General features: G+C 44.2%; 2 protein-coding genes across 3 annotated transcripts in view; one reads left to right on the top strand and one right to left on the bottom strand.

Annotated features, from left to right (window-relative positions):
- LOC135544215 (adhesion G-protein coupled receptor G2-like) overlaps positions 1–6109 on the top strand; it is a 16795-nt gene extending 10686 nt beyond the window's left edge. For both annotated transcript variants that reach the window (XM_064971667.1, XM_064971666.1), the window contains 10 exons: positions 82–204; positions 302–347; positions 445–548; positions 672–796; positions 1203–1474; positions 1587–1689; positions 1864–2147; positions 2312–2413; positions 4399–4554; positions 5388–6109. In XM_064971667.1, coding sequence (XP_064827739.1) covers positions 82–204; positions 302–347; positions 445–548; positions 672–796; positions 1203–1474; positions 1587–1689; positions 1864–2147; positions 2312–2413; positions 4399–4554; positions 5388–5497 — 1425 coding nt within the window. In that variant the 3' untranslated portion in view covers positions 5498–6109. The remainder of the gene's footprint in view (positions 1–81; positions 205–301; positions 348–444; positions 549–671; positions 797–1202; positions 1475–1586; positions 1690–1863; positions 2148–2311; positions 2414–4398; positions 4555–5387) is intronic.
- Positions 6030–22494, bottom strand: LOC135544216 (gamma-aminobutyric acid receptor subunit rho-3-like). Its single transcript, XM_064971668.1, has 9 exons — positions 22279–22494; positions 21194–21306; positions 14765–14832; positions 13571–13794; positions 13144–13226; positions 12048–12185; positions 8376–8528; positions 7149–7342; positions 6030–6899 (listed from the first exon to the last, which is right to left on the bottom strand). Exons 1-9 carry the CDS (start codon positions 22419–22421, stop codon positions 6573–6575), a joined length of 1443 nt encoding a protein of 480 aa, XP_064827740.1. The 5' UTR covers positions 22422–22494; the 3' UTR covers positions 6030–6572.
- Positions 22495–24433: the final 1939 nt, after the last annotated feature.

Raw genomic sequence — 24433 nt, 5'->3', positions numbered from 1 at the left:
AGAACTGTGAAATAATAGTAGTAAATAATTTAGTAAAATAATGTATAGACAATGCCATATTCTTTCCATGCCGTTCCTTAGGACCGAGCCCTGGGAGACAGCAGGCTGTACAGTGGGATCCTGGGAGCCAGTATGGCCAACCTGTCAATCAAATCTCTGCAGAAGGACGTGGTGATCACCCTGAGAAACACTGAGCCCGTCCCAGTGAGTCAAACAGTCAAGACGTTTTCCCTATGTCAAGGATGGCACATCCTGAGAAGTATTTAACACCGTGTCGTCTCTTCATCATTTGTCTACACAGGCAAATGCCGTGGTTTCATGTGTTTTCTGGGACTTTGGCTTGAATGGTAAGTAATTCCTCTTGTGTCTCCCAAAATGAAAGGAAGACTATCTCTGACAATTGACAGGTATTAAAGAATAAACATGTTTTTTTTCTTCTCGTAGATGGCTCAGGAGGCTGGAACCGAAAAGGCTGCTCTGTCAGGAACAGCACAGAAAACGAGACTGTCTGTGCCTGTAACCATCTCACCAGCTTCGGTGTGCTACTGGTGAGTACTTCCTGAGACAGGGGTGCAATGTGATCTCTCCCATTCAGTCTTTGTCAACATTCAAGGACTTATTTGTAGAATAATTCAATGTGTACAATATGTTTTTGGTATTTCTTCTCCCAGGACATCTCCAGAACGGGCATAACCAATCATCTCCAGGCCACAATCCTCACCTACATCACCTACATCGGCTGTGGTATCTCCGCCATCTTCCTCTCCGTCACTCTGCTCACCTACCTGGCCTTTGGGTGAGTCTGAGCCCCTTGTGATCAGTGCAGGATATCCCCTACATGGACAAATGACCTTGACTAACCTGTACCCCCACACACTGACTCGGTACTGGTACCCACTGTATATAGCCTTGTTATTGTTATTTTATTGTGTTACTTTTAATAAAAATGTTACTTTAGTTTATTTAGTAAATATTTTCTTAACTCTGTTTTCTTAAAACTGCATTGTTGGTTAAGGGCTTGCAAGTAAACATTTCATGGTAAGGTTGTTGGTACCTGTTGTATTTGGCGCATGTGACAAATAACATTTGATTTGATTTGACTTTGATGACACCCACCTGGAGAACTGATCTAAATACAAAGACAGAAAAACAAGCTGTAATCAATATAATACCAGTCCTAATTCCAATCCTAATTCTTTTAGGAAACTGCGTAAGGACATCCCATCTAAGATCCTGATCCAGCTGTGTGTGGCTCTGTTGTTTTTAAACCTGGTGTTCCTGGTGGATGCCTGGCTGGCCCTCTACCCTGACGCTGTGGGCCTGTGCATTTCCACCGCCTGGTTTCTGCACTACTTCCTGCTGGCTTCCTTCACCTGGATGGGCCTGGAGGCCGTCCACATGTACCTGGCCCTCGTCAAGGTCTTCAACACATACATAAAACGCTACATGCTCAAGTTCTCTCTCGTCGGCTGGGGTAAGTGAAAAAGTGATTCTGGGACTGTCATCAGAGTGAAGAACAGCCACCACGTTCTTACAAAAGTAACAGTTACTTACAGTTCAATGTAGTCTGTTGTTTCTCGTCATAGGCGTCCCACTCCTTGTGGTCATCGTCGTTATTGCTGTTGATAAGAACAACTACGGCCTCGTTGGCTACGGAAAGTATTCAGATAACTCCCCTACAGATGACTTGTAAGTCCCTTGCATTTTGTTCAATATTTAACATGCCAATTTACAGATGAAGCATTGGTATGGAGTGCTTGTTTGTGCATCATGACATTTATACCAGTACTTACATTTACGCAATAGGATAGCTGATCAATTCAAATATGATCTCCTGTGTTTCACTCCTTTCCTCTCACACAGCTGCTGGCTGAAGAGCAACATTGCCTTCTACGTATCTGTGGTGGCCTACTTCTGTGTCATCTTCCTGTTGAACCTCAGCATGTTTGTGATGGTGATGGTTCAGCTGTGTCGGATAAAGAGTCAGAACCCCCACAACATGAGGCACCGTAACGGGCTGCAGGACCTGCGCAGTGTGGTTGGGATCACCCTACTCCTGGGTCTCACCTGGGGCTTTGCCTTCTTCGCCTGGGGGCCTGTCAACCTGGCCTTCATGTACCTCTTCGCCATCTTCAACTCCTTTCAAGGTGAGATTTAGAACACTTCCAGATTTTTTTTGTGATTTGAAAATGAATTCACCATTAATGTTCTCAGAGAATACACTAACACAAAGGCTGAGGAGTTTCTTGGGAAACCTGTTGCCAAGTGTGTAACAAAAGTGTAGTTGCCTGACACTTGTGTTCTTTTGCAGGGTTCTTTATCTTTTTGTTCCACTGCGCTGTGAAGGAGAACGTGAGGAGGCAGTGGAGGACTTACCTCTGCTGTGGTAGACTGAGACTGGCAGAGAACTCAGGTAAGACTTGTTGACCTACATCTTACACCATATGTGTAGTTTGAAGAAGAGAAGAACCTTCCATGTATTTGTATTGATGAGGGATCCCCAATAGTTCCTGCCAAGGCAGCAGAAACTCTTCCTGGGGTTTATTTGGGATCCCCAATAGTTCCTGCCAAGGCAGCAGCAACTCTACCTGGGGTTTATTTGGGATCCCCAATAGTTCCTGCCAAGGCAGCAGAAACTCTTCCTGGGGTTTATTTGGGATCCCCAATAGTTCCTGCCAAGGCAGCAGAAACTCTTCCTGGGGTTTATTTGGGATCCCCAATAGTTCCTGCCAAGGCAGCAGAAACTCTTCCTGGGGTTTATTTGGGATCCCCAATAGTTCCTGCCAAGGCAGCAGCAACTCTACCTGGGGTTTATTTGGGATCCCCATTAGTTCCTGCCAAGGCAGCAGCTACTCTTCCTGGGGTTTATTTGGGATCCCCATTAGTTCCTGCCAAGGCAGCAGCTACTCTTCCTGGGGTTTATTAGGGATCCCCATTAGTTCCTGCCAAGGCAGAAGCTACTTTTCCTGGGGTTTATTAGGGATCCCCATTAGTTCCTGCCAAAGCAGCAGCAACTCTTCCTGGAGTCCGAACACATTAAGGCACTTACATCACACATTAAACTAAAGATAAAACACTACAACATATAACATTATTACACCACTACATATCTACAATACAACATGTATAACACCACCATACAACAATATTACAATGTACGTGTGTGTAGAGTTGCCGTGATAGCGTGTGTGTCTGTATCTGTGTGTGTGTCTCTTCACAGTCCCTGCTGTTCTATAAGGTGTATTTCTATCTGTTTGTAAATCTGATTCCACTGCTTGCATCAGTTACCTGATTTGGAATAGAGTTCCATATAGTCATGGCTCTATGTAGTACTGTGCGCCTCTCATAGTCTGTTGTAATTTTCCTAAGTCCCTCTTTGTGTCACCTGACCACACGACTGAACACTAGGCCAAGGGCGACAAACTAGGACCTGTAGGACCTGCCTTGTTGATAGTGTTGTTAAGAAGGCAGAGCATCGCTTTATTATGGACAGACTTCTCCCCATTTTAGCTACTGTTGCATCAACATGTTTTGACTATGTAAGTTTACAATCCAGGTTACTCCAAGCAGTTTAGTCACCTCAACTTGCTCAATTTCCACGTACATGACAAGATTTAGTTGAGGTTTAGGGTTCAGTGAATGATTTTCCCCAAATACAATACTTTTAGTTTTTGAAATATTTAGGACTAACTTACTCCGTGCCACCCTTTCTGAAACTGACTGCAGCTCTTTGTTAAGTGTTGCAGTCATTTCAGTTGCTGTAATAGCTGACATGTGTAGTGTTGTCATCAGCATACATAGACACACTGGCTTTACTCAAAGCCAGTGGCAGGTCATTAGTAATGATTGTAAAAAGTATTGGACCTAGACAGCTGCTCAGTAGAAATCCTGATTCTACCTGGATTGTGTTGGAGAGGCTTCCATTAAAGAACACCCTCTGTGTTCTGTTGGACAGATAAATCTTTATCCATAATATAGCAGGGGGTGTAAACCATAACACGTGTTTTTCCAGCAGCAGATTATGATCGATAATGTCAAAAGCTGCAATGTCAAAAGTCTTAACAAAACAACTCCTACAATCTTTTTATCGTCGATTTCTCTCAGCCAATCAATCATAAGTAATTTGTGTAAAAGTACCGTGCTTGTTGAATGTCCTTCCCTATAAGCGTGTTGAAAGTCTCTTTTCAATTTGTTTACTGTAAAATAGCATTGTATTTGGTCAAACACAATTTTTTCCAAAGGTTTACTAAGGATTGGTAACAGGCTGATTGGTCGACTGTTTGAGCCAGTAGAGGGGTTTACTATTCTTGGGTAGCGGAATGACTTTTGCTTCCCTGAATTGATATATTTTATGTAATTTAATGTACACAATTTTAATGAACTCTTATTTCATCACAGACTGGAGCCGCACGGCAACACAGAAGACAGAGAAGAAGTCATTGTCAGTGACCAGAGCCATGTCCTTCCGCTCCGGCAACTCCTCCCCGTTCAACCATACCTCCAGCTCCTCCTTCTTGACCGGTGACTCCCCAGAGCGGCCCAGTGGAGCAACAGGTAGGCGTGGGGATCCGGAGGGGGTCAGGGATTACTAACAACCAATATGGGTCAGACAACAATAGAGAAATACTTTCTGTATATGCTGCCCCTGATAAATGTGGAAGCACGTCACAATATTAAACCTCTGTTATCAGAGCAGGGGACGGCTTAGCAAGCCTTCATCTCCATGTCACTGATGACCTATGTAGCCTAGGAAAATCACTGTGACGGGCTCTGAGATGACCTTCCCTTTAACATCATTTTACCCAGAATTGGAGCGAGCTGTACTGTTTGAGCTCCGGCCACGTCTTTAGTGGCTCTTTCAGCCTCTTACTGATGGTGCACAGTAACTGGTGTGTGTTTGTATACAACAGTGTGTGAGAATGTGTGTCTATGTATGACACTCTACAGCAGGATTTAGTCAGCTTAACCCATCCAATCAAATAGTGACTGTATCTAACTGTACCCCCGCCCATGTGCCTGGCTCAGCTGCTGGCTGCCAGCTGGCTCTGATTCCAACAGTCACATGTGTCTCTGCTCTCCTGTTGCTAGTTTATCTGCTCTTGGTCATGAAAAAGGCCTTTCATCCATTCTGCTGCCAGACGGTTGGAAAGGATTTCATACGTTTAGTTATAAACAGTGAATCACCAGAATAATTTGGCCCTTGAAAATAAGATACTCGAATTTACACAACTACACGTGAAATCAAGTTGTTTTGCTGTAAGGTTATCCACCGTAATCTACTTTCCTTATACGTGGTCCTTTAATGTAGAGTTAATCTCAGAAACACCACTCTAAATGCAGGCACTTGTGTGCAGGATAAGCTGTAACTCTGATGTATACCATTTCAGGAAGTCTATTTGATGACAGAACCATCACAGCCCTCGAGGAGCTCAACTCAGACGTGGTCATCAATGAGGTGAACAGCCAATTCAGGACTCAGAGTCAGAGAGCAGCCTAAGTCCTGTAAAACACTAGGCCAAGTGTAGGCTGGTAGGGGAGTGGACTTATGTGAGACAGTGTGTTTCATAGTATTTTCTACGTTTATATGACATATTTGAATGTTAATGCTGCATTTAGTAGTTTAATGGAAATGTGTGACAAACCACACTGAAGAGATGGGACATCACTGAAGATCCAGCATGCTCATGGATTTCGTCCAGTTGCCCTACCAATACTATCATGAACTCATCTGGGCTGGCACCTATGATTGTGAATATCAATACATGTCTTGTACTGAAAAGGTATCTACAGTAGCAGGGAGGAAAAACCCAACTCTTACTGTAGATCCTCACGAGCGGCATCCTATGACAGCATACTACAGGTTTTATTGTTTTTCTCAGCATTCTTCAGAGGGGTGCGCTGACACATACTAACACTGTCACTTCCTGGTTTGATTTAATTTAAGATAAAGGCCAAGCTCTTTTATACTGTACTCAGAATCAAGATATTTCCATGAGATATATTATGTATATATATTTTAAAGAGGCATCATAACAATGGGTGTATAATGAAACGTTATTTCACCAATAACAATTGTATAAATAAAATGAAATGTTTTATTTTAAGCTAATCTGATGTTGTATTTTTCTGATATTCACTGATATAAAAGACACACGCACCTTCATTTTCGTGCACATTTAAATTCATACTATATACAGTAACTTAATGTTTAAACCAGTGGGGGGGGGGCAACTGTGCAGTCCAGCAGAAGCACTTCCATGAACAGCACCAGCAACTTCACACCTGAACCCGGATTCCAACAGGTTTCCAATAAAAAGCAGATTTACTCAATAGTATCTCTTCTTCAGTAGGGCTTGACTGTCCAAAACTCCCACAATGCACTCTGGTAGACACCAATGGTTAAGGTCATAATCCAGTGGGTGGCAGAAAACAACGCCTTGACGATGATGCTGTTGTCAGTGAGAATAACCTAATAGATAATATACAGTAGTAATATAGTTCAGTAGTCATTAGACAACATACTCCAATAACCCACTGTATGATGAACTGTTAGTAGACTGTTGACGGTTTATTCACCTACTGGAGTACAAGCTCCAGTAGATGATGTTGAACAGCAGGTAGGTCATGGGGAAGATGACTCTGGAGTAGGAGTCGATCATGTAGCTGTTACTCATGATGAAGCTGAGGTTGTGTTTGATGGATTTTTTGCGTCGTAGCCTGGTGCCCTCCGTGGGCGGGGGCTCTGCAGCAGAGTTCCTCGAGTTCCTCAACGTGGCCGTCCGACTCCGCTCTGTGTTGGGGGTGCTGGGCAGCTCTGGGAATGGCATCAGGTCAATGTCATTGTCGTGGTAACATCCGTCAAAGGCCATAGTTTGAGTGGCATTGAAATTGGCTGGGATCTGAGGAGAGAGAGGGATAGGAATTTAAATGTTTAAATTCAATGATCGTCCCATGGTAGAATACATTATGATCAATAGGGGGAGACACAGTCATAGTTGTTGTTATAACCTACTTTGGCGCTTCTATTGTGGCTCTGACAGTGGTAGCATATTCCATATTTCATAATACACCCATGCACATGATCCCTCACTCTGTGACTTATCTAACCCATGCACTTTGACCCTATAGACGCCATAAGTGTCAGTGACCTTTCCCCCCTTGAGCTTCTTCATCTCCTCCACTGTGGTGAAGTAGTTGACGGTGGCGTACTCGATGACGGACAGGAAGACAAACAGGAAGCTGGCCCACAGATAGATGTCTACCGCTTTCACATAAGAGACCTGGGGCATGGAGGCTGACACACCTGTGATGATGGTGGACATGGTCAGAACTGTGGTGATGCCTGGAGAGGCAGAGGGAAAGGGAGAGAAAGAGAGATTATTGAGTTAAGGTGTCATTCTCAATCAATTTGTTTTTTAAGCCTTCTTTCACCCCTAAAAGCTCTTTGTACCATGACAGCCTTCGATAATAAAAGAGAGAGGCAAATGTATGGAAAAATAGTGAGGTGTATTACTGTGTGGAGGTTTAGCATAGAAGGATGGAAAGTAAAACAATAAATGGTGTAGGAGTCCGTACGTTGAGCTCTACTTACATGAGCAGCTGGACATGTACATTTTCTCTGAAGTGGGAAGATAGGTTTCATTTATAAAAATAGATATCAGTGTGTAAACACAAAGTCTCTGTGAATGGGGATAACATTTTTTTTGTTTTTTTTGTTGTTGAGCTGAAGAGTGAAATTAGGCCAGCTTTTGTTACGGTATGAGCCTCTAAAGACCTGCGCTGCTCACAGGGTGAAGCAAACTCCTCACACTGCTGCATTAGTAAAGTCCACATTATTCACATCTTTCTCCTTTTCTCTTGCTCTTCCCTCTCCCCCCCTTTCTCTTTCTTTGCAAAACAAGCAACCTTTCACAGACACACACCACACTGCCTGAAGGGATCTCACCTGGTGCAGATGACTGTAGTCATGTGCAGAACTAAACATTCTTTGTCACTGTGTTCAGTTTCAGTTGCCCTCTGATGAGAGGGAGATGATGTGTCCACCCGAACTGCTACTCTCTCTCTCTCTGGGTTAATTAGTTATGCTCTGGCAACTGTCAAAAGCAGCAGGCTCATATTCACCTGTCCATTCACAGCAGGAACACAATAGGAAATTGGTGCACAACCGTCCCCCCTTGTGGTAATAACAGGGGTGTGACAAGGAAGAGAAAGGTAAAGCACCCACCCACTTTAATTTATGGAGATGCATCAAAAATACTGTACAGAAAATACTGATGGCCTTGTGAGGTTTCTCTGCTCATTTTGTGAGCTTAGGTTATTTTCTGGAGATTCCTTCAAAACCCCTCATACTAGCAGTGAGAGTATCAGTACTGTACCCAGAGAGACCCGGGCGGGCACAGCTCTCCTGTCAATCCAGAAGGACACCCAGGAGAGCATCACCATCAGCATGGTGGGGAAATAGGTCTGCAGCATGAAGAAGAAGATGTGCCGCCTGAGGATGAAGTTTATGTAGAGCCTGTTATACCAACCTGGGGTGGAGAGAGAGGGGTGGGGGGGAAAGAGCGAGAGAGAGAGAGGTGTGGGGAGAGAGAGGGGGAGGGGAGAGGTGGGTGGGGAAAGATAGGTGGGGGAGAGAGAGAGAAGTGGGGAAGAGAGAGAAAGAGAGGGGTGAGGGAGAGAGAGATAGATGGGGAAGAGAGAAAGATTGGGATGGGGAGAGAGAGAGAGAGAGAGAGAGGGGGTGGTGGTGGAGAGAGGGGGGTGGTTCAGAGCCAGAGAGAGAGAGAGGTGGGAGGAAAGAGAGAGAGAGGTTGGAGGGGGAAAGAGGGGTGGGGAGAGAGAGGGGGTGGGAGAGAGAGTGGGAGAGAGAGAGAGGGGTGGGGGAGAGAGAGAGGGGGTGGGGTGAGAGAAGTGGGTTGAGAGAGAGAGAGAGACAGAGAGAGAGAGAGAGAGAGAGAGGTGAGAGAAAGTGGGGTGGTGGAGAGCAAGAGAGAGAGAGAGGTGAGGGGAAAGAGAGAGAGAGGTTGGAGTGGGTGAGAGAGAGAGAGTGGGGTGTGGGAGGAAGAGTGGGGTGGGAGAGGTGAGAGAGAGAGAGAGAGAGAGAGATAGAAAGGGTTGGGGGAGAGAAAGAAAGGGGGAGAGATGGGGGACAGACAGAGAGAGAGAGGTGGCGGAGAGAGGGAGTGGGGAGAGATAGAGATAGGTGGGGACAGAGAGAGAGAGGTGGGGGAGAGGGGTAGGGGGGGGAAGAGAGGTGAGGGATAGAGAGAGAGGGGTTGGGGAAGAAAGAGAGAGGTGTGGGAGAGAGCGAGGTTGAGGAGAGACAGGTGGGGAGAGAGAGGTTGGGGGAGGGAGAGGAGATGGGGGAGAGAGAGAGAGATAGAGGGGTTGTGGGAGAAAGAGTTGTGTGGGGGAAGAAAGAGAGAGGTGGGGGAGCGACAGAAAGAGGGGTGGTGGAGATTAAGAGAGAGCGAGGGATGGGGGAAAGAGAGAGGAGTGGGGGGAAGAGAGAGAGGTGGGGGGATTTAGAGAGAGGGGTGGGGGAGATAGAGAGGTTGGGGAGAGACAGGTGGGGGAGAGACAGGTGGGGGACAGAGAGAGAGAGATGGGGGAGAGAGAGATAGGTGGGGACAGACAGAGAGGGGGCGGGGGAGAGAGAGAGAGGTGGGGATAGAGATAGAGGGGGGTGGGGGAGAGAGAGAGCAGTGGGGGGAAAGAGCGAGAGCGGTGCGGAAGGGAGAGAGAGGTGGGGGAGAGAGAGAAAGAATAGTGGTGGAGAGCAAGAGAGAGAGAGGAATGGGAGGAGAGAGAGCATTGGGTGGGGAATAGAGAGCATTGGGTGAGAGAGAGGTGGGGGGAGAGAGAGAAAGAGAGAGAGGGGTGGTGGAGAGAGAGTTGGGGACAGAGAGTGAGAGGTAGGGGAGAGAGAGGTGAAGGGAGAGAGAGGGGTGGTGGAGAGCGAGACAGGGAGAGGAGATGGGGAGAAAGAGAGGGTTGGAGGAGAGAGAGCAGTGGGGGGAAAGTAAGAGGTGGGGGAGAGGTAGAAAGAGGGGTGGTGGAGAGCGAGAGAGAGAGAGGTTGGGGAGAGACAGGTGTGGAGAGAGAGAGGTTGTGGAGGAAGAGAGAGTTAGGTGGGGAGAGAGAGAGAGGGAGAGAGAGAGAGAGAGAGAGAGAGAGTCGGGGGAGGGAGAAAGAGAGCAATGGTGGAGAGAGAGAGGGGTGGGAGAGGGAGAGGTGGGGGGAGAGAGAGAGATAGGTGGGACAGAGAGAGAGAAAGAGAGAATGGTGGGTGGAAGTGAGAGAGAGGGGTGGGGAGAGAGAGAGAGAGGTGGGGGGATAGATAAAGAGGAGTGGGGGATAGAGAAAGAGGGGTGGTTGAGAATGTGAGAGAGAGGGGTGGGGGGAGAGAGAGGAGTTGTGGGAGAGAGAGAGAGGTGGGAGGGAGAGAGAGGAGATGTGGGAGAGAGAGAGAGGTGGGTACGGAGAGAGAGATGGGTGGGGGAGAGAGAGAGGGGGGGGGTGGAGAGAGAGAGGGGGTGTGGGGAGAGAGAGAGGGGTGTGTATGGAGAGAGAGGGGGGTGTGGGGAGAGAGAGAGGGGGTGTGGAGAGAGGGGGGTGTGGGGGAGAGAGGGGGGTGTGGGGAGAGAGAGAGGGGGTGGGGGAGAGAGAGAGAGGGGTGTGGGAAGAGAGAGAGCAGTGGGAGGGGTGAGAGGTGAGGGGAGACAGAGAAAGAGGGGTGGTGGAGAGAGAGAGAGGTTGGGTTGAGAGAGAGAGGGGTGGGGGAAGAAAGATAGAGTTGGGGGGTAGAGGGGATGCAGAGAAAGAGAGATATGGGGTGAGATAGAGAGAAGTTGGATTGAGAGAGTTGGGGGAAATAGAGGGGTGGTAGAAAGAGAGCATTGGGGGAAAGAGAGAAAGATGGGGGTGGAGAGCGAGAGAGAGAGGGTTGGGGAGGGGTGGGGGAGAGAGGGGGGGAAGAGAGAAAGAGAGGGGTGGGGGAAAGAGAAAGAGGAGTAGTGGAGAGGGAGAGAGAGGGGTGGGGGAGAAAGAGACGTGTAGGGAAAGAGAGAGGTGGGGGAGAGAGAGAGGGAATGGGAGAGAGAGATGAGAGGGAGCGAAAGGGGGATGTGGGAGAAAGAGAAAATGGGGGAAGGGAGCGAGAGAGAGAGAGGTGGGGAGAGAAAGAGTGGTGGGAGAGGGAGAGGTGGGGGGAGAGAGAGGTTGGAGAGAGAGAGAGAGAGGGGTGGGGAGAGAGAGAGAGGTTGGGTAGAGGGAGAGGTGGGGGGTCAGAGAGAGGGGTGTGAGAGGGAGAGGTGGGGGGAGAGAGAGAGAGGTTGGGGAGAGAGAGAGGTTGGGGAGAGAGAGAGCGAGAGGGGTGGGGAGAGAGAGAGAGGGGTGGGGGGAGAGAGAGAGAGGTTGGTAGAGAGAGGTGGGGGGTCACAGAGAGGGGTGGGAGAGGGAAAGGTGGGGAGAGAGAGAGGTCGGGGAGAAAGAGAGAGAGGGGTGGGGGAAGAAAGATAGAGGTGGGGGGAGAGGGGATGCGGAGAAAGAGAGATGAGAGAGAGAGGGGTGTGGGAGAGAGAAAGGTTGGGGGAGAGAGGTGGGGGAGAGAGAGGGGTGGGGGAGAGAGAGAGAGTGGGGTTGGGGTAGAGAGAGGGGGGAGAGAGAGAGAAAAAGAGAAAGATAATCACTCTTGCTGGAACAGTTCATCACCATCCCTCTGGGTAATCAGAGCTCATTATGACACAGGAAGGAATCTAGTCAAAATGATAGTCACATGGGACATCACATGGCTATGATGCAATGGACAAGTTATTACTGAGGTTTGGGCAGGATTCCATACTGACACTCTGTGGAGGAAAATCTCCTAAACTCTCGCTCTCCTCAGACTGGCAGAGTGGAATCAGAAGCAGGAGGGTTTGGGATGTTGTCTTTGGCTCTTACAAAGCAGTTAAATGACATAAGAATAAGCTGAGTAGCAGAGGAGTAGGACCGAGGAACAGCACTGTATGTCCCTATGCATCAGGGTGCAACACAACCACACATACCCGTGCTGCTGTAGAAGGCAAGCCCGAAGGAAGGGTGAAATTCTTCAATAAAAAACTGCGAGAGCACGATCTCGTCAGTCCTTAATGAATCGTTCCCGTTCTTCCAGTAGAGCATGAGGTCATTCTCATTGTATGCGTCTTCAAGAGAGGAGAGAACAGGGTAGAAGGTGACTCCTTTGTGTAGCCTCTCTTAGAAGAATCATGGGCTATGTCCCTCAGAGGAGAGGAGACACTGAGATTCAGTAGTACCACCTCTTCTCTGAGACCAGGGCCATGCTTTCTGTGTGTGTGTGTGTGTGTGTGTGTGTGTGTGTGTGTGTGTGTGTGTGTGTGTGTGTGTGTGTGTGTTCTAATCTGGGTAAGGTACACTGCACTGTTGCCTGAGGTTAGGTTTAACACAATCATGACAATTGAAACATCAGTGTATAAAATGACTGATAAGAAATGACCAACTTCAATTTGCCTGTAGCTGGGTCGTTCCACCAATTAGGTGCCTTTTGAGTAGTGTACCTTGGGAAGAAAAAGTGTTCTTTTTTTACTTTAAAATGAATCACTAATAACATTAAATAAATATACATCTTCGGAAATGACTTTGTCAAAGCAACAAAATAACTGTGTCTTTACAACAATAGTGAACTTGTTGGGGTTAAGTGGGTTAAAATCTTCCTAGAAGCCACAGAGGGACATGTCAAAATACAGAAGTCTTTATTCATATAAAAATGTATTTATTTAATTGTCCCTGTGTGCTATGTTAAAGGACACTTTGATAAAACAAGCTTTTAAAATGAAATATCTTTGCACAATTTCTACTTAGAATATCAAAGGGGTGCAAATGGCACTGATTTCATGGAATGACCCAGCCTCTGGTCCTATGAAGATGAACAGCACTTTTAATCCCTGGTAAATCCTGCATCAAAAACACATGTATTATGGACACAAACTGACCTGACCGTGGATTACAAATGTGATTTTATCTATATAAAAAGAGGAGGGCCAACTGTTCCATATTATGTTGGAATTCCTTTCTATGAATACACGTGAGCTAATATACAATATATCGCATTACACCCATATACCCTTATTGTTTTATACTCACAGCTCTCCAGTTCCAGAGAGCAATTCTGTGTGTCCAACGGAAAACTACTGAAGTCCATGGCGCAAAGAGCAGTCACAGTGATCCTAAAACGAAGAGCACAATCAATAATATGCTCCACAGTATAACAGCATCGGAAAACAAATCCCCACGTCTCCTATGTGTATAAAGCAGCAATAGTATCCTACAATATTGGGGCGGCAGGGTAGCCTAGTGGTTAGAGCGTTGGACTAGTAACCGAAAGGTTGCAAGTTCGAATCCCCGAGCTGTCAAGGTACAAATCTGTCGTTCTGCCCCTGAACTGGCAGTTAACCCACTGTTCCTAGGCCGTCATTGTAAATAAGAATTTGTTCTTAACTGACTTGCCTCGTAAAAAAAAACCTAAAGGCCTTATGCTTCCTCTGGTAAAGGAGGCCCATTCTCCGTGTACCTGACACTGTAGAGAATGTTGCCATCAGGGTACACCCTCAGCATGATGTTCTCCATGGTCGTGTCATGGATGAAGGAACGTTTGGAGTGGACAAAGAACACGTCTGGCACCCAGATCTTCTTGACCAGCCGAGCGTCAAATGTCCGACTCCTGTTGCTGCTGGAAGGGAAGGCCAGCCGGTCGTCCTGCCAATAGTGTCTCAGGTACAGAGTCATGGTGAAGTCCTATACAAACACACCAACACAATAGGCCCAATAGACAAACTAGCACATTATCAAGAGAGTAATTGTATGTCAATAATGGTTCACAAAAATGATTTGTATGTAACAGTAAGTCGAGAGACAGGGTAATGCAGGTTCTACATGTTTCAAATCTATATTTGAGTTGACTGTTATGCCTCAACATTAAATTGGTCATAATAAAGTAGAATAGAGTTCCAACACTTAGTTATAGTTATAGTTCCCTGTTTCCAAATTAACAAATTGCACAAATCTCATTTAATCATGATACTGATATTAGCATTTTTTTACTTGTTTACCCTGTAAGTCTAATTTTGTAATTTGGGTGTTTAAGGATGGACAAGGTAAGACAGCGATCCATGCTTTGGTTTGTCTGGCACTGTTTCCAAATGCTAACATTTTAGCATTAATAGCACAAATCTCATTTAAGTCATGATACTGATATTAGCATTTTTTTACTTGTTCATAAACCGCTTACAGGGTAAGGAAACTAATGTGAGGAAACTAATTTTGTAATTTGGGTGAACTATCCCTTTAAGGATGAGGGACAGAATATATGGGTTGTCTCATTTTGTGAAAGTGAGTTTCAGTGTGTTCCCGCAAATTACAAATTGACACATTGGTTTCCTTACCCTGTAAGTCGTTTATGGACAAGGTAAGACAGCGATCCATGCTTTGGTTTGTCTGGCACTGTTTCCAAATGCTAACATTTTAGCATTAATAGCACAAATCTCATTTAAGTCATGATACTGATATTAGCATTTTTTTACTTGTTCATAAACCGCTTACAGGGTAAGGAAACTAATGTGAGGAAACTAATTTTGTAATTTGGGTGAACTATCCCTTTAAGGATGAGGGACAGAATATATGGGTTGTCTCATTTTGTGAAAGTGAGTTTCAGTGTGTTGGTCACACACAAAAACACACACTTACACACAGAGGTTTATAGACTTACCATGTTGACTTCAGATATACTGTCAATGCTCTCCACCTGCACGTCTATGCCCACAGGAATAGCTGCCCCTACATGGGAGAAAAAACAGCTTGAGATTTCACATGTCTATCTTGACAGGAGAGCAAGTTTAGTCAGGCTTTTGGCGGTGTGCTGTCATATGGATTCATGACTCAAGGCTTTAGCATGTCCTACTCAACCTGAAAGCTGTTTCATGACCGAGCCTCACTGTGTTTCACAAGACCTATCACAAATATATCACATCTGTCTGCACATGCAGCCTTAGTTATACAGTTCGTGAGAAATGTTCTCTTTAAGACCAAAATATTTGTAAATCAACCCAAACACTATACTTGAAATGCAATTTAGGGTAAACATATTGTGAATAAGAGAGAAACCCTAACAAGGGGGTCAAAGAGCAGCTTTGGGCTATGCTTGGTCTCAACAGAGATACTGTGACACTGTGGTCACGCTGAACATTCGTCAGCTAAAGCCCTATTTTGTGATTATCCTGTCCATCACTCTCCCCGCTGAATACTGCTGCAGGCTAGAGGGCCCCACAAAACCCCAAAGACACACGAATGATCCCACACCTCCCCTCCCCAAAGACACATGGATGATTCCACACCTCCCCTCCCCAAAGACACATGGATGATCCCACACCTCCCCTCCCCAAAGACACATGGATGATTCCACACCTCCCCTCCCCAAAGACACACGGATGATCCCACACCTCCCCTCCCCAAAGACCCCAAAGACACATGGATGATTCCACACAAAGACTCCCCTCCCCAAAGACACACGGATGATCCCACACCTCCACTCCCCAAAGACACATGGATGATTCCACACCTCCCCTCCCCAAAGACACACGGATGATTCCACACCTCCCCTCCCCAAAGACACATGGATGATTCCACACCTCCCCTCCCCAAAGACACACGGATGATCCCACACCTCCCCTCCCCAAAGACACATGGATGATTCCACACCTCCCCTCCCCAAAGACACATGGATGATTCCACACCTCCACTCCCCAAAGACACATGGATGATTCCACACCTCCCCTCCCCAAAGACACACGGATGATCCCACACCTCCCCTCCCCAAAGACACATGGATGATTCCACACCTCCCCTCCCCAAAGACACATGGATGATTCCACACCTCCCCTCCCCAAAGACACATGGATGATTCCACACCTCCCCTCCCCAAAGACACAGCATCCTCATAACTCAGGGATCCCAGAGACGCTGTGTCACCAAACTAATAAATGGATTCTCTCCATATCTCCTTTCATTCTATAAGTCCTTATCATATCAACCTACCACATCTGTCTATAATCAAGATACACCCATCTATAATCAATATACATCCATCTACAGTATAATCAAGATACATGCGTTTATAATCAATATACACTACCAGTCAAAAGTTTGGACACACCTACTCATTCAAGGATTTTTCTTTATTTTTACTATTTTTTAAATTGTAGAATAATAGAGAAGACATCAAAACTATGAAATAATAGATATGGAATCATGTTCTGCCCCTGAACAAGGCAGTTAACCCACTGTTCCTAGGCCGTCATTGAAAATAAGAATATGTTCTTAACTGACTTGCCTAGTTAAACAAAGGTAAAATAAAATTTTATAAAATGTAGGAACCCAAAAAGTGTTAAAAAAAATCAAAATATATTTTAGATTTTAGATTCTTCAAAGTAGCCACTCTTTGCCTTGATGACAGCTTTGTACACTCTTGGCATTCTATCAACCAGCTTCATCTGGAATGCTTTTTCAAACAGTCTTGAAGGAGTTTCCTTCAAGACTGTTGCACTTGTTGGCTGCTTTTCCTTCACTCTACAGTCCAACTCATCCCAAACCATCTCAATTGGGTTGAAGTCAGGTGATTGTGGAGGTCAGATCTTCTGAATCTGCACTCCGTCTCTGTCCTTCTTGGTCAAATAGCCCTTACACTGCCTGGAGGTGCGTTGGGTCATTGTCCTGTTGAAGAACAAATGATAGTCCCACTCAGCGCAAACCAGATGGGACGGCGTATTGCGGTATTGCAGAATGCGGTGGTAGCCATGCTGGTTAAATGTGCCTTGAATTCTAAATAAATCACAGATAGGATCACCAGCTTCACGGTGGGAACCTCACATGCGGAGATCATCTGTTCACCTACTCTATGTCTCACAATGACACAGTGGTTGGAAACAATCATCTCAAATTTGGACTCATCCGACCAAGGACAGATTTCCACCGTCTAATGTCAATTGCTCGCGTTTCTTGGCCCAAGCAAGTCTCTTCTTATTATTGGTGTCCTTTAGTAGTGGTTTCTCTGCAGCAATTCGACCATGAAGGCCTGATTCATGCAGTATCTTCTGAACAGTTGAAGTTGAGATGTCTATTACTTGAACTCTGTGAAGCATTTCTTTGGGCTGCAATTTCTGAGGCTGGTAACTCTACTGAACTTATCCTCTGCAGCAGCATTAACTCTGGGTCTTCCTTTCCTGTGCCAGTCCTCATAAGAGCCAGTTTCATCATAGTGCTTGATGGTTTTTGTGACTGCACTTGAAGAAACCTTTAAAGTTCTTCAAATTTTCAGGATTGACTGACTTTCATGTCTTAAAGTAATAATGGACTGTCGTTTATCTTTGCTTATTTGAGCTGTTCTTGCCATAATATGGACTTGGCCTTTATAACCAAATAGGGCTATCCATTAAGAAGGAAAGAAATTCCACAGATTAACTTTTAACAACGCACACCTGTTAATTGAAATGCATTCCAGGTGACTACTTCATGAAGCTGGTTGAGAGAATGCCAAGAGTATGCAAAGCTGTCTTCAAGGCAAAGGGTGGCTACTTTGAAGAATCTCAAATATAAAATATATTTTGATTTGTTGAACACTTTTTTGGTTACTACGTGATTCCATATGTGTTATTTCATAGCTTTGATGTCTTCACTATTATTCTTCAATGTAGAAAATAGTACAAATAAAGAAAAACCCTTGAATGAGTAGGTGTGTCCAAACTTTTGACTGCTACTGTACCTCCGTCTACAGTATAATCAACATATTTCCATCTATAATCAATATACATCCATCTATAATCAATGTACATCCATCTATAATCAACATACCTAAATCTATAATCAATATACATCCATCTATAATCAATATACCTCCATCTATAATTAATATACCTCTGTATATAATCAATATACATCCATCTATAATCAATATACCTCTGTATATAATCAATATACATCCATCTATAATCAATGCACATCCATCTATAATCAATATACCTCTGTATATAATCAATATACCTCCATCTATAATTAATATATCAATAATCAATATACATCCATCTATAATCAATGTACAATATAATCAACATACCTCAATCTATAATCAATATACCTCTGTATATAATACATCCATATACATCCATCTATAATCAATATACCATCTCTAATATATAATCAATATACATCCATCTATAATTAATATACCTCTGTATATAATCAATATACATCCATCTATAATTAATATACATCAATATACATCCATCTATAATCAATGTACATCCGTCTATAATCAACATACCTCAATCTATAATCAATATACCTCTGTATATAATCAAGATACATCCATCTATAATCAAGATACATCCATCTATAATCAATATACCTCCATCTATAATCAATATACCTCTGTATATAATCAATATACATCCATCTATAATCAATATACCTCTGTATATAATCAATATACATCCATCTATAATTAATATACCTCTGTATATAATCAATATACATCCATCTATAATCAATGTACATCCGTCTATAATCAACATACCTCAATCTATAATCAATATACCTCTGTATATAATCAATATACATCCATCTATAATAAATATACACAACTGTTCAAACATTTTGGGTCACAGAAATGTCCTTGTTTCTGAAAGAAAAGCAAAAAAAATTGTCCATTAAAATAACATCAAATTGATCAGAAATACAGTGTAGACATTGTTAATGTTGTAAATGACTATTGTAGCTGGAAACGGAAGATTTTTAACGGAATAGCTACATAGGCATACAGAGGCCCATTATCAGCAATCATCACTCCTGTGTTCCAATGGTACGTTGTGTTAGCTAATCCAAGTTTACTGATTATTAGAAAACCCGCAAAAAAGTGTCAACGTCAACAGTGAAGAGGCGACTCTGGGAGGCTGGCCTTCTAGGCAGAGTGGCAAAGAAAAAGCCATATCTCAGACTGGCCATTAAAATAAAAGATTAAGATGGGCAAAAGAGGACAGACACTGGACAGAAGAACTCTGCCTAGAAGGCCAGCATCCCGGAGTCGCCTCTTCACTGTTGACGTTGAGACCGGTGTTTTGGGGGTACTATTTAATGAACCTGACAGTTGAGGACTTGTGAGATGTCTGTTTTCAAAACTAGACACTAATGTACTTATCTTGCTCAATTGTGCACCGGGGCCTCCCACTCCTCTTTCTATTCTGGTTAGAGCCAGTTTGAGCTGTTCTGTGAAGGGAGTAGTACACAGCGTTGTACGAGATCTTCAGTTTCTTGGCATTTTCATCACCCTCATTTCATAGAACAAGAATAGACTGACGAGTTTCAGAAGAAAGTTATTTGTTTCTGGACATTTTGAGCCTGTAATCGACCCCACAAATGCTGATGCTCCAGATACTCAACTAGTCTAAAGAAAGCTGCTTGTTTCATCAGAACAACAGTTTTCATCTGTGCTAACATAATTGCAAAAGGGTTTTGTAATGATCAATTAGCATTTTAAAATGATAAACCTGGATTAGCTAACACAACGTGCCATTGGAACACAGGAGTGATGGTTGCTGATAATTGGCCTCTGTACGCCTATGTAGATATTCCATTAAAAATCAGCCGTTTCCAGCTACAATAGTCATTAACAACATTAACAATGTATGCACTGTATTTCTGATCAATTTTATGTTATTTTAAAGGACAGACTTTTTAAATTTCTTTCAAAAACAAGGACATTTCTAAGTGACCACAAACTTTTGAACGGTAGTGTACATCCATCTAGAATCAAGATACATCCATCTAGAATCAAGATACATCCATCTAGAATCAAGATACATGTATCCACCGTTCTGACATACCCTATGAAGGAGGAGCAATTCCATATTCCCTCAAAATACATGACAGGGGTTTGAGTTGGACTGCCCCTGTCTCACACGTGTCAGTAGAGCTAACAGACTGAGTTACATATCTGCCTTGGTAGGATTAAAGTGCTCATGGCAGTATCAAAATGAGTTCTTTGAAAGATAAGCAATTTCAGGGAAAAATGGTTTCCTAATTTCAATTCCACCAAATGTACCCTTCTCTGTGACCTGCCCAATCTCATTTCAACATTACAGGGATTAACTTCCTCCATCTACCTCACCCCACCTCGCTTAGACAACACAGAAACAAACACAGAAACAAACACAGACAAAACACAGGGATAGTTTGGAATCGATAGGAAAACAGCCAGATGGAAACCTAAATGCACATAATTCCATAACGTGCCATCACACCACATTTAGAAATATGTAGCTAAACTGTCATTATAGCCTTCAGTATGACTGCTATGTAAATAGATGTTGCAGTGACCGTTTACAGTGGGATCCCAAACACTGACACACATGATCTGTAGTTCAATCTAACACTTTCTGAACATCTAATGACCATACTGCGGTAGTATATATGCTCTTTGCTGCTCTGGACTGCCCAGTAAGATTTAGCATTTGGTATTGTTTCAGAAAGCATGGACTATAATCCAGATTACTATAGTTCTAACATCTGTGCTCTCGGCCGCAGGCTGTCTATGTCTGCTAGGCTCTGCAGACAATCTGGGTCAGTGATTTTTTTTGGAATGGGGTGTTACAAAAGATGACACTGTAACCTACTTTCTGCTCCAGGAGAAAGCATTCAAGCCACAGTACTAGCGTTAATGCTGCCTCTTCCAAAACCTGAATTATACCTAATCTGTCACATCTGCTGTGTGGCACGTTATGGACTATCTATAAAAACAAATTACTGTAGGTAAAGCTCCATTGTCCTCTCTTTCCCTCCCTCCCTCCCTCCCTCCCTCCCTCCCTCCCTCCCTCCCTCCCTCCCTCCCTCCCTCCCTCCCTCCCTCCCTCCCTCCCTCCCTCCCTCCCTCCCTCCCTCCCTCCCTCCCTCCCTCCCTCCCTCCCTCTCTCCCTCCCTCCCTCGAATGACCCTTGACTTCCCCATTCACTCTTAATTAATGAGTCAAACCCAACAGCTGCTGGTAAAAGCACACACAGTCACATCCAAACTTCATGTTGTCATAGTTCAACCACATGCAAATATGTTGTATGCCCACTAAGCCAAAGGAGACTGGGGGGGATGGTCTTACCTCCAAAGCCAGGCCGCATTGCAAAGTCATGGTCCTCGATACGGAGCAGCTGTTCAGATTTAATTAGCAGGGACTTGGTGCTGTCAGACTTTTTCATCTTAAAGTCTATTCGTCTGAGGAGCAAAGCGGACACAGATCAGCATATCAGATGTCATTTTTCCTAAGAAATACACACTCACACCAACTGACACACACACACACACACACACACACACACACACACACACACACACACACACACACACACACACACACACACACACACACACACACACAGAGAGAGACAAACACTCTCTTATTAAGGCAGCAACATCTTCTCTGGGGTGTTAGCTGTTAAGAATGATTAATTTCACTTTATATGTCTTATTAAAATCACATTACAGTTAGTAGAGGGTCAAATTACATGATTGATGAATCCCTCCAATTTGAGTGACAACACACCCTGCATCATCACTCGCAAAGCCTTTAAATAGCATTATACAAAACTTCAGTCAACTGATATTCTCATTTTACAATCAAACTATTTATACCCATACTACAGACACACAAACAACTCTATTTCTTACAAATTATTCTGGCGTACACTCAAACCCCTTATCAAATCCCCTCTCCATCATTACCCACAAATTACTGCTTCTCTCTTACGAGGTGTCCCCACCCAAACTCGGGACCCTGATATTACCTCTAAGTCCCTGTGGTTACCTCACCTGCCCTGGCCTTTATCCACAATGCACTGCAGTAATGACGTCTGTCCCAGCACACATTGGAGATTATTCACTCGACCATGGTAAATTCACCATCAGTGTTTTTTTTAATTCACAGAGATTGGATTGATGCATTGAATCTATGAATAGCATTTCATGTTAAACAATACAACTCCTCCCCAAAATAACCTTTTAACCATGTCAATCAGACAACAGATCAACAGAACAGTAACATCCTGTGGTGTGTATACTAAATGAAACATTGCTTCCAGAACTATACACAAACCAGCTTCAAACCAAACAGAAAAGATAAGCAAACACAACCCTTGACAAGAACATAACACAACTCCAGAGGGACCACACCCCTAGACTCTGGCTCACCCTCCATGTTGGTTCTTGGTGTTCTCCCCAAGGTATACGTCCTTGTGCCTCCTCTTGTTGGGTCGGTTGCTGCCGTTGAGCAGTGTGACAGGCCACAGCCAGGCCAGGCACATCAGCCTGAAGGCCAGGAGCACCAGTTTCATGCCTGGGGCTGGAAGAGCTGGAGCAACCAGGAAGTCTTTCCAATGCGTCTGAGTCTATCTCTCAGAGATCTTCCAGGAGGTCAGTGGGACGCCCCGACTGTCCCTGTCCGGTGGCCCATCCATATCCCAGCAGCACCCATTCCACCTCACAGCGGACAAGCAGAGCTCTGAGAGATCTGTGTTATACAACCCTCTCGTCCTCTGTTACATGCTGCACGTTGATCCAGGCATCCAACTATCAGCTCCAGTGCCACAAAATGTTCCCCCAGCTTGTGTTTTCGCCTGCCCGTGTCCTAGTGCCAGTCCCTCTGGCTCGTGCTTCTATGCTACTCAGGGCACATCCTGTTCTCCCTGCTCTCCTCTCTCCCCTCCCTCTGATTAAAACCAAATATCAATTTATTCCTATAATGACAAAGGAATGATGTTAATTCCTCTCTAATCTTCTTATGTGTGGTTGCTGAAATCTTTCAGTAACCTACAAACTGGAGCCAGGGGAGGGCGGGCTGGGGATAACACAACCAACAGTTTCTAATCATGATTCTCCCCAGATAAAAAAAAAGCATGTAGCCCACATTCAGAGTATGGATCCAGGGTTTTCCTTAGAATTGCTTTGTGATTGCGATGTCAGCAGGAACAAATTTCAACATATTCGTTCCACTTGCTTATTCAGATTTTTAGAAAAGCATCTGTGCATTTTGGATAGCTACCATGGATTTATTTAAACCATTGACCATAAAATAGGTTTATACTATCTGTCAATGCCAGTATGTCCAGTTATTGCTATCCTGTCAGCACAACAATCCTATCCCTTTGGTACTATACCGCTGTAAACCTACTGTTGCATACAGTTGAATGTCAGGCTCTGCCATATGCCAGTCATTCATCTAAACCTCACAGTCATGCACTCTGCTACCCCCAAATCTTTTTTTATCATATCACTTAAATCTCCACCTAAATCCTCCTCTTAACATCTGCAAAGCATCAACAGTCAACATCCAGCTAATCTGGAGCTATGGAGATGGATAGCCAAATGACAACCATCAAGTGTTTAATGCCATTGGATTAGTTGAGCATCTGTGTGACAAAATGAGGTGAGGTCGAGCAATCAGAGTTGAGATGATAAGCAGGATATTAAGAGAGGAACAGACACCTCTGAATTGGTGGATTATTACAGGAATAGTGCTCGTAACAATAACGTTGCTCTTCTACAATCGTCATCATTCATAGAATATATCCTTGAAATGAACGAAAATGACTATGTCTTCTTCATTTTGCTGTACTGGTTGTATTGATTTGAAGGTTGGACTAAAATGGTGGTCTCACAGCTGTTTTTCTATTATTAGGCATTGGCTGTGTAATGTCTACAGTTTAAACCAGGCTGAGCATATTTTCCAGTCATTTAAAAGAACAATTTCCTTTTCAAGGTGTACATTGACTAATGTAGGCCAACCATGATTGTCAGGTCAGTTAAATAAATGTTGGCTTTTAACAACCAGAATGTATGCTAATGTCACCACAAGGGGTTTGGGTAACTGCTGGTAAATATTCATGGATATGATCACCCGGGAATGGATGGATACAAGGTTGAATCACTGGAACATAAACAGAATTAAACCATATGACACAGAGGAAAATCTAAACAAAACAAACAGACATTATAGTGATGAGTAAATACACATGAATAGAAAATAACAAAACCGTACAGGACATCTACAAATTTGACAGAAAGAGACTGGTGAAGAATCAATGATAAAATGGAAGCACCCACAGCATAATCCCAGTCCAGTGGCATTCTCCTTTAATCTGGGATTAGCGTTGACTGAGGACAGAGAGAAGCGCTGCCATCTTTAAGGCATGCACATGGAGCCAGGTTTCTCTCTCACACGCACCTCCTAGGGACCCTAAAGGAGACATGTACACGTGGATAAAATTACAGTACCATCTTGCAAACACACCCTCTAGTCTAGTGCTCACTGTTGGTAAACCATGGCAACAGAGTGAGGCATCCAGAC

This window comes from Oncorhynchus masou, chromosome 8 (genome assembly GCF_036934945.1).
Source record: "Oncorhynchus masou masou isolate Uvic2021 chromosome 8, UVic_Omas_1.1, whole genome shotgun sequence".
Lineage (NCBI taxonomy): Eukaryota > Metazoa > Chordata > Actinopteri > Salmoniformes > Salmonidae > Oncorhynchus > Oncorhynchus masou.
This window is presented reverse-complemented; position numbering and strand designations above follow the sequence as displayed.

What these genes read in the sequence shown, in the direction of transcription:
- LOC135544216 (XM_064971668.1), bottom strand. Translation starts at nt 22,421, where the DNA reads ATGAAACTGGTGCTCCTGGCCTTCAGGCTGATGTGCCTGGCCTGGCTG. An exon ending in ACCAAGAACCAACATGGAGG is followed by an intron (nt 21,307 to 22,278) that starts GTGAGCCAGAGT and finishes TTTGCTCCTCAG; the next exon opens with ACGAATAGACTTTAAGATGA. An exon ending in AATGCGGCCTGGCTTTGGAG is followed by an intron (nt 14,833 to 21,193) that starts GTAAGACCATCC and finishes TCTCCCATGTAG; the next exon opens with GGGCAGCTATTCCTGTGGGC.